General features: G+C 48.1%; 1 protein-coding gene across 1 annotated transcript; it reads right to left on the reverse strand.

Annotated features, from left to right (window-relative positions):
- Positions 1–4225: 4225 nt before the first annotated feature.
- On the reverse strand, positions 4226–9422 carry LOC131096376 (olfactory receptor 14I1-like). Its single transcript, XM_058044714.1, has 2 exons — positions 9416–9422; positions 4226–5181 (listed from the first exon to the last, which is right to left on the reverse strand). The coding sequence occupies exons 1-2, from the start codon at positions 9420–9422 to the stop codon at positions 4226–4228; spliced, it is 963 nt and encodes a 320-aa protein (XP_057900697.1).
- Between the last annotated feature and the right edge of the window lie 1169 nt (positions 9423–10591).

Genomic DNA, 10591 nt, shown 5'->3' on the forward strand with positions numbered 1-10591 from the left:
AAACTTGCTAGGGGCACAGAGGAATCAACTTGGGTGGTACGTTTCACTAATGGGACAAATAGTGGTACCTACCCGCATAATGAAATTTATTTTGGAATCAGAACATAATAAATGTCATTGGGGGGCAGAAGTATTGGTAAAAATTTTGAAGAATGGATAATCTCTAATCAGATGTTAACAATGGCAAAAAGAGTTAATGCAATGTGCCCAGTATGTTTGAAAAATAATCCAGTAGTTAGGAGACAAATGGGAAAGTTGCAAGTCAGGCCACAACCAGGAGATTACTGGCAAGTTGATTTTTCTGAATTGCCTAGGGCACAGGGATACAGATACTTGTTAGTGTACGTATGTACATTCTCAGGGTGGCCGGAAGCTTTTCCATGTAGAACTAATCAGGCTAAGGAGGTGCTAAAAACCTTGTTAAAAGAAATAATACCAAGATTTGGAGTACCTTTAGGATTGTCATCAGATAGGGGTCCGCATTTTATAGCCGGGGTAGTGCAGGAATTAGCACGAATGTTAGATATAACCTGGAATTTGCATACCCCCTGGAGACCTCAGTCTAGTGGGCAGGTGGAAAGGATGAATCAAACCCTGAAAGGTCAAATCAAAAAGATTTGCCAGGAAGCTAAACTGCACTGGCCTCAAGCTTTGCCTTTGGCCCTACTCAGGATTCGAATTAAACCAAGGGCAAAGGTAGGCGTAAGTCCATATGAGATATTATATGGCAAACCATATCATGCAACTGTATTAAAAGGGGAGGTACATGTGAGTGGGGACCAGGCGATTGCAGAGTATGTTATGTCACTTAATAAGATCTTGAATTCTTTAAGAAATACGTTACAGTGGAATAGACCGCTCACGCTGGAGAATTCTGTCCACGACATCCAGCCTGGGGACCAGGTGTACGTCAAGAAGTGGATCACGGATCTGCTACAGGAATCATGGAGCGGACCCCACCAGGTGATGATGACAACCTACACGGCGGTGAAGGTCCAGGGGATGGATGCTTGGATCCATTACACCAGGGTAAAGAAGGCACTGTTCCAGTGGGAAACCCAGATAGTGTCTCCAACCCGGATGATCTTCTGCGCAAAGCCGCCTTCTTAATTATATTACTTCTAGTGATCATGAGACTATTACCCGTTCAAGGGTCTACTCTAGTACAGGTTGAAGAAACAAAGGTTACAGTCATGGAAGGGATGGATGTTCAATTAACTTGTGTTATCTTTGACAGCCAGAAAGTTGAGGCCGGTGAAGTTATTGCAATATGGCAACGGGGGGCTGAAAGAAGCTGAGGCAAGATAGGAGTCGGTTGGGATCAGGATAAACAACATGGAAACACGGTACTGAATCTTACCAAGGTAACCACAAACGATACGGGAGAATATACATGTTTGGTCAAAATACGGGATAGTTTTGATTACAAAAGAGTGAGTATGAGGGTTTTGCCATGGACAGGGGATCGTGCTGAAAACATAAAGGTTAATCCAGTAGCAATGGCAGTGGACATGTGGGATGGGCCACCTCTCAGAATAAATTGTTCCTTCCTAGTAAGATCAAGATATCAAAGGAACCTTTGGGTCAAATGGTGGAAGCAAAATAGGGAACTGACCTGGGACAGAATAGAGGACAGGACCAATTGGTGGGGGAAGGAAGGCAAAGGTTGTGGGTGGTCGAGTGTCACTAATCCTAGAATAGGAAATGCATGGTGGAGGCATGACAGAATGATGTTATCCTTACAGAGACACGGTAGGAGTAGACGGGAGGTTAATGATACAAAAGAACGAAATACTGAGCAGGAAAACTTAGTGATAGGATTAATCAGAGATTTTGGGATCATGCAGAATGTGACTAAAATAACAGCTTGCCTGCCGTTACCACAGGCTGCAGGTGAACCAATTCCCTGGGGAATAATACCAGTAACCAAAATGCCTGAAACATTCAAGAATGTTTCATGGTCCTGCCAGTCAGTTCCCAAACCAGTAGATGTATGGAGGGATTTGTGTATGACCACTCGGGCTATGACTAGAGAGGAATGTGAAAAGAAATCCAATCATTATGGTTGGATTCAAAATACCAGGAGGTGTTTAATTGCAACCCCAATAGATGAGCCATGCAATACAGTACGAATAAGAACGAAATCCCAACAAAATGAGATGAGTTGTCAGAATGTCACACAGAATTTTGACACCTGGAATAGTTGGAAGACATTATGGGGACCTAGTGTTTTGGAACACTATAATTACCTTGGGGAGGTACAATGGTGCATCCAATGGTCAGGAGTAAAGAATCAGTCACATTATAGGGCCCTTATCATGTCTACATCTTCCCGAGAGTTCAGACCGCAGAAAGAGGATTGGAATTGTACTGAGGTTTTTACATGTGATACACCGGAAGACCGAATTGGATTGGTACCGGTGAAAATGGCATTAAAGTGGGGATGCGAGTGTAGGGGGTATGATCACACGGTTAGCAGAGAGTCCATGGATGGGCCTATAGATTGCAGATATACTACTGTGCATAGCCCTGGAAATCTAGTCTGGGTGTTGGGACACGGACAGTGGACCACACATTTACCTCTAGATGGATCAGTAACACAAATCACCCTAGGGGTTCCCACATTGTGTCCATACAGGAAACAGAATAGATTGATCCAAAGGAAAGGACTCAGAAAGAGGGAAGAATCCCTAGAGGAGCAGTGGCATGAACCTGGCTCAGGAGTGCAATGCAATTTGGATGGATATTAGAGTCATTATTCCCTCCGGTAGCGACATATCGAAACAGGGAAATGCTCAACAATTTGTTAGGACAGACAGAAAGGTTGGCAGCAGCTACTAAGAAGGGATTTAAAGATCTAAATTTGCAATTGCAAGCTACATCAAGAATGACCCTACAAAACAGAATGGCATTGGATTTGCTACTGTTAAAGGAACATGGAGTTTGTGGTTACCTGAGTAGGAGAATAGATCATTGCTGTGTACACATTCCAAATGTTACACTTGAAGTTGAGAAAGATATTTCTCAACTGGCAGAAGTGGAAACAAAAACCAAGGAAATTGAAAGGGAAGCACAGTATAATTGGATAGGAGCAGTATTTGATTCTTTGGGGCTTCACCTGTCTGGCTGGATTACGTCTGCTATACAGTATGTACTAATGTTTTTAGTATTTTTAGTGACTATATGGATTGTATATAGATGCCTCTTAGGTGTGATCGAAAAGGAAAAGAGGCGATCTCTCCGGTTGCTGAAGACGATGACCCGTGGGCGACAGAATGAAGAACAGTCCCCACCTCATTATGAAGATGTTACTGTCAATACTGTTGATTGAGCATCCTTGCAGCAGGACTGATGGGTGCTCAAAAGGGGGGAAATGTTGGAAAAGAAATGAAATTTAGCAAAATATTTAATTATAGTGAGTTGTGTGTGAACTGGTTTGTTAAAAAGTAGTTTTGTAGCCGTTGAAAGTGTGTGTTGGGTTTTGTGTGTTACCTTGCAGGTAGTCTTAGGGATTTAATAAATAATTAAACTAGTGCAGGAAAGTAAGAATGCTAACCTGTCTGGAGGCAGCATACAATGCTCTTAGAATAAGGTAAGCAGAGGATTAATGATCTTGTTTGTGAACCAAGGAATGTATCACAAGGGGTCTGTGACCAGGCAAGGGGAACGGGAAACTGTTTCTTGGAGACTTTGTTGTGAATCTCATGTATAAGAGGGAAGCACCCATACGTGAATTTGGGGGCTCGGACTTTAGGGACGTGAGTCCCCCAGTTCCCCGGGCCCTTAATAAAGCACCCACAAAACTTATCCGAGTTTTGTGTCATTTATCAATCGGGCAACAGGGCCACGGCAGCAGCACTGGCAACACCAAGTGCTGCTGCAGCTGGGCACAGCTGCTGGGCCAGCACTGATCCGCCCCAGCTCTGCACACAGACATTGCTGCTGCAGGTCCAGAGAAGGCAATAAAAAAGGCATCTCTGCAGAAAACTTGGCTGGGAGATCCTTTAGTTCCTTTAAAGCCATAAGGAAACCAGCCTCTCATTGACACAGTCTTTGGCCACATGGAAGGTGGAGAGAAACAAAATGAGAAATGGCACAAAGACTGACATATCCTTGTGGACCATGTGAAAACAGTAAAAGAAAAGAAAAAACTCACAACAAATACAAACAAGAAGTATCAAAGGTGACTTTCATTACAAATGATTGGCAGAAACTGGCCAGCAGTTTAATATTTCTGAAAGCATCCAGTCATCAGTCTCCACACTGCAGCCTTGAGCTCCTGGTTCCTCAGGCTGTAGATGAGGGGGTTCAGTACTGGAGGCACCACTGAGTACAGAATTGACAGAGCCAGATCCAGGGATGGGGAGGAGATGGAGGGGGGCTTCAGGTAAGTTAATGTACCAGTGCTGAGGAACAGGGAGAGCACGGCCAGGTGAGGGAGGCAGGTGGAAAAGGCTTTGTGCCGTCCCTGCTCAGAGGGGATCCTCAGCACAGCCCTGAAGATCTGCACATAGGAGAAAACAATGAACACAAAACAACCGAACACCAAACAACCGCTAGCAGCAAGAAGCCCAAATTCCTTGAGGTAGGATTTGGAGCAGGAGAGCTTGAGGATCTGTGGGATTTCACAGAAGAACTGGCCCAGGGCATTGCCATGGCACAGGGGCATGGAAAATGTATTGGCTGTGTGCAGCAGTGAATAGAGAAAGGCACTGGCCCAGGCAGCTGCTGCCATGTGGGCACAAGCTCTGCTGCCCAGGAGGGTCCCGTAGTGCAGGGGTTTGCAGATGGACACGTAGCGGTCGTAGCACATGACGGTCAGGAGGGAAAGCTCTGCTGAGATGAAGAAGAGACAGAAAAACAACTGTACAGCACATCCTGAGTAGGAGATGGTTCTGGTGTCCCAGAGGGAATTGTGCATGGCTTTGGGGACAGTGGTGCAGATGGAGCCCATGTCAGAGAGGGCCAGGTTGAGCAGGAAGAAGAACATGGGCGTGTGCAGGTGGTGGCTGCAGGCTACGGTGCTGATGATGAGGCCGTTGCCCAGGAGGGCAGCCAGGGAGATGCCCAGCAAGAGGCAGAAGTGCAGGAGCTGCAGCTGCCGCGTGTCTGCCAATGCCAGCAGGAGGAAGTGGCTGATGGAGCTGCTGTTGGATATTTGCTGTGCCTTGGCATGGGGATCTGTAAAAAAGTAACCATGGAATAGTTGGGTTTAGGAGAGGATTTTAAATATCCCAGCACAGCCTGTGGGCACTTTCCCCCCACTGCCTGCTCAGGGCGCTGCTGCCTGGAGCTGTCCCTGCCAGCAGCTGCTTCCCTGTGCCCAGGGCTGGGCCCTGCCAGTGCTGCCAGAGCCCAGCCCAGCTCTGGGGGCTCAGCTCTGCCCTGCAGACCCGTCCCAGCTCTGGCATTGCCCAGGGGCAGCTCTGGCTCTGCAGGCTCTGATGGCAACATCACAGGAATCCTGAGGAGACTGGGAAAGCAACACGAATGCTGCCTCTAAGGGGCCCTGCAAGGATTTCTGTCACTGCCTGGTTTATTAACATCTGAGAGAATTTTGGGGGTTTTTTTGGGTTTTTTTTCTCAACCTGAACCTAGAGATGAATATCTATGTGCACTTTCCTATCCAGGCAACCCAGAACAGTATATTCAAAAAGCAGGAAATTCCCTTTCATGCAGCCCCTGCCTTGCTGTGCTCCCTGTATAATCTATTTGTTCTGACATTAAATGCCATCCTGGAAGCAGTCCTGAACAATGCAGCATCCACCTCACACAAAGAGATCACTTCCAAGCCTGACCAGCTGTCTCCTCCCACCCAGACCTTGTCCCCCCGTGCTCGGAGCAGCTGCCAGGGCTGGCTGAGAGCTGTCCCTGGCAGGCAGCAGAGTCCCTGCCCCAGCACAGCACCCTGAGCTGCAGGACCCTGCTCTGCGCAACAGCCCTGGGCACCCCTGGCTGCTCTGCACAAGAGACAATCAGAGAATGTACTCACAGAGTCTGTAGGCATTAGAATGTTCCAGCTTTAGGAGATGGCTCCAGGAGCTGCAGCTGCATTGTCCTGCAGCCAGAGGTTCCTGTGCCAAGGGCTGGCAGTGATTCTGCCCCAGGCACTTCTCAGCACCTTCCCAGCCCTGACTGATTGAAGCTCTCTGTGCCTCTGTGCTGTGCCCGGGGTGGCTGCAGGCAGCGCCCCAGCCCTGCTGGGCTGGCAGAAGAGCTGCTCATCAAGAGAAATGTGCTTTTGAAGCTCCTCTTGGTTTCCAGGAGCTGCCTCTGTGCCAGGAGCCCAGCCCAGCTCAGCAGCACAGACACAGCACAAGGACATTAATGAGCCTCTGGGGCTTTGTGCTCAGGCCCTGAACATCAGTCCCTGAGAGGGAGCTGAAGAAACCTCTCCAGAACTCCAAGTCAGAGTCCAGCTCTAAACTTTCTTCGACTTTTAATGGGTCCCAGAGAGGGACACGACTGAGAAAGTGTCCCCAGGCCCCAGGCAGAGCAGAGAACTGCAGGCAGTGATGACAGGTTGGAAAAAGGAGAAGCAAAGTCTTGGTGCCCTGGGGCACAGCAGGGTCTGTGCCACCAAGGGCTGTGAGGAGACACCTTGTCCTGAGGCCCTGGGGCCTCCTGGCATAGCCCCAGCCAGGCTGGGCACTGTCAGCTCCTTGTGCTGCCCTCAGCATCCCCCCCTAGCCCACATCCCAGTGGCCTGAAGGATCTGCTGGAAGGAGTCCCTGGGGAGCCTTGCTCAGGAATGGCCTTGGGGGCTCCTTAATGCTCACAGAGTTTTTGAAAAGACTTTGGGTTTGGTTTTTGCCTTGGAGTCACTGAGAGGTTTGTGCAATCATGGCCCCAATTATCTGCTTTAACGAGTCCCTTGAGAGCTTTGTACTGACACTCAGTGGAGCTCATTAATACTTTAGGATACTCAAGGTTTTTAAAGTACTTTGGATTTTCCTTTCCACACTGAATCTCTTAGAAGTTTTTGTGCCATCCTGGCCTCCAAATCTTTCCTCCAAGAAGTCCATGAGGAGCCTGTGTAGCAGATGGACCTCAGTGTGACACATCCATGATTTGAGACACTTTGGGTTTTTTTTCTGAGTTTGACTCCTGGAAAGGTTTGTGCAATCTCCTCTCAGGCCCTAAGATTCCAGGGCTCAGTTCCAAATGCACCACGTGGCTCATTAGGCTCAAACAAGTCCTGACAAACCATGGCTTTGCCTTGATTTCCCTCTGCTCTAGTGCAGTTCATCAGAAATATTTCTGTAGTGGTTTTTGTTCACCTGTTTGAGATTTCTTGGAGAATGCAGCATTTATTGTTGTGAGTCCAGTGTGGGCTAATTACCAGTGCACTCACTAGAATATCCTTACTCATTTCCTCCTGTGTGATAAGATTAGGAGAACAGCAAAGCAGGCTCAAAACTTTAAGAGGGTATAAGAAAAAGTTCATTAATAGCAACTAAAAGAAAGAGTAATAAGAACAAAACTTTCAGAACACTTCTCCTCTCCCTACAACCTTTTCTTTCTTACTGACAGTATAAAGAGACAAACCTAGAATTTTAAGTCAGTTTAACCCAACTATAATACTCTTTCTTGAGTTCACTTAGGGAGAGGAGCCTCTCTTTCATGCTATGGAGACTTCTCCAGAAGAAACTCTTCTGTTGTGGCTCTCAATTTCCATGAAAAGCAACTGCCCAGAAAAATCTGCATTTTTGACATCCCTCCCAGTTGTTCAAAGCTCTTTTACAGTTGTGTTTGTGGGCCATGTCAACTTATGGGGTATTAGTTTAAAGATGAGCTGTGTAAGAGCAAAGGTTCTCCTCATCTATTTCTGAAATCATCTTCATCTCTGAGAACAGAGATCTTTTTCTTCTCCCTCGGAAAGCACAGGATCTCATCACTCTTCACTTTTTCAGTGTTCTAACTTCTCATGGGATCACAGCTACTTCAACATTTGCTTACTTTAGCACGGAGGCCTTTGCTGAACAAGTCATTTCCTCGTACTTTTCAATGTGAAATGGGGAAAAAGAGAGTCTGATGTATCAGTTACATCCTTCTCCATAGCTTTACAAGAGGATTTCAGCCCCAAGATCAGGACATCTCCTCATCCCTCCCATCTGGGACGCAATTTCCTCTTCACTGACCTCGGTGTCTTCATGTTGCTCCTCTATGTGCCTGCACTTTGTCCTTTTCTCTCACTCGAGGGAGGATGGAAGCACTGAAAGAGTTCATATCTCACCTGGGGCCTGCAGATGGTTCCATGACCCTGGCCGGGCTCAGTGCTTGCAGCCAGACCTGCTCCCTGTTCCCTCAGTTCCATGGGGCCCCACAGTGTCCCAATGGTCCCTTGCTTCCATGAGGACCTGAGGTGTCATAATGCCCCCTTGGTGACACGAGGCCCTGAAGGGTCACAATGGTCTCCATGGTTCCATCAGGCCCCACAGAGTCACAATGGTCTCTGTGTTCCATGAAGCTTTGATGTGTCACCATGGCCCCTTGGTTCCATGGGCTCCAATGGTGCCACAAGGATCCCCTTAGTTCCATGAGGTCCCCACAGTTTCCCAGGGATCTTCCTTCTTTCCCAAGGAAAGAACCCAGCCCCAGTGTTGCAGGGGCATCCATGAGAGGCCAAGGCCAGCCAGACTTGATGGTACTGACAGATTTACCTTTGAGCAACCCTTGGATATACAGAATTTTGGAGGTGGAATCCTGTGGAGAGTTTTGTCAAAGAGTGGCTCAAGGGGAGGGGACACAGCCGAATCAATTTGGTAAAGGTGTCCTAACTAGGGCAGAGGCCCTTTCGCGGGCAGGGTGTCCTTGTTCACAAAGAAGATGCTGAAGTTATACAAGAACGGGCTGTGGAATGCAGAAGTTGCTATTCTTGCTAACCACAGGAATGTAGCTAAAGGCTAAATTAGGCGGGGTTGACATGTAGCTGAATAGCCAACCCTGAGCTCAGCTTTTGCAATATGCATGATGCTCATTATGTACTGTATTTAGGTTGCCAAATCAATCAATAAATTAGACCTGTTGATGACCATCTGGTGTCCTGGTCTCCTTCTTTCAAAAAATGGTGACCCCGACGTCTGCCTCTGTGTCTTGCTGAAAAAGGAAACGGGGGAGGGCACGCCACGGTCGAGGGAAGTTGAAGTTGGGTCCTGATCGCAGCTGGAACGGTGCCAGAATTTTGAAGCACCCTCAAAGTTCACATCCGTGACTCGGGCCATACGTGTCTGCTGGAGCCTGGAAAGCCGCAACAGCGCTGACGTGTACGAATAGGTATGGATAGGCAAGCAGCATATGATCTTTTCGCCACATATTTAGAAAGGCGAGGAGTAAAGGGGATAGATCTAAAAAAGGAGCTACCAGGGTTGTTAGCCTACGGCTATGCTAAGGGGGTTTTCCTTAACCCACATACGGTCCATGAGCTCGCGGAATTGAGAAAATTTGGGTATATCCCCAAATATGTGGGAAGCGGTGTTAGAAGATGATAAGACAGCAAAGAAATTGGGCAAGCCATGGCGGGTGGTGCACAATACATTGCTTCAACATGTCTCTGAGTGCAAGGCAGCAGAAAGGGTGACAGAAGCTCATAAGAGGAATATAGGGTATGGTCGTGAGGACAATCCTCTTGCGCCTTCAGTAAACAAGGTGTTAATACCAAAGGGTTCACAACAGTGTGGTATGGAGGATCTTGTTACCGGCGTGGGGGGGCCATCTGCACGGAGGAGAAGGACGAGTTGGAGGACGGCAGAGAGAGCGAGCTAAGCCCGCCGCCCCTCCACAGAGAGAGCGAGCTAAGCCCGCCGCCTCCCAACAGAGAGGGCGAGCTGAGCCTGCTGCCTCCCCCACCCAAATGGTCTGCGCAGAAGTGCTAACAGCGCAGAACTCTCGGAGAGTCAGATCCTATCCCGGGGCACTCCTGTGGGAGGAGATGGCTAAACAGAGGAGAGAGGCTTGGGCTGCTCTGGCAAAAGAGGCAATGCAAGTGGGGGATGGTGAGGCAATGGAGGCCGCTTCTGCTCTTGCCTGTCCGGTTACATACACGCCACAGTAGGATGCTCAGGGGAACCACACACAGGATCTGGTGGAGTATACCCCTTTAGACTGGAAGTTGTTATCCCATTTGCGGTCCACAGTTAGTCAGTTTGGTGTAAAAAGCAAACCTGTTAGGCAGATGCTGGATTATATCTTAAATACGCAGATTTTGTGCCCAAATGATTTGAGGGGAATAGTACCATTAATATTTACTCAGCATCAGCAATTGTTGTTTAATGCGCATTGGCAAGCCTTCGTTAATGAGTCGGTCGCGACACAGAGAGCTCAGGGGAATCCGCTGCGTGGAGTGATGATAGATGAGCTCATGGGCTTAGGGGCATATTTGCGCACAGAGGCACAAATGATAGCAGGAGCAGATAAGCGTAGAGAAGCCATGCGGTTGGTACGTGCTGCCATAGAGAGTGTTAAAGAGCCAGGAGGGCTGCTGGTGTACATGGGCATAAAACACGGTAGAGAGGAATCGTTTGGGAGTTTTATTGACAAAGCAGCTGCGGCCATAGACTGGGCGGGAGTCGAAGAATACATGAAGGGGGCA

Source organism: Melospiza georgiana, unplaced genomic scaffold (genome assembly GCF_028018845.1).
Source record: "Melospiza georgiana isolate bMelGeo1 unplaced genomic scaffold, bMelGeo1.pri scaffold_29, whole genome shotgun sequence".
Taxonomy (NCBI): Eukaryota; Metazoa; Chordata; class Aves; order Passeriformes; family Passerellidae; genus Melospiza; species Melospiza georgiana.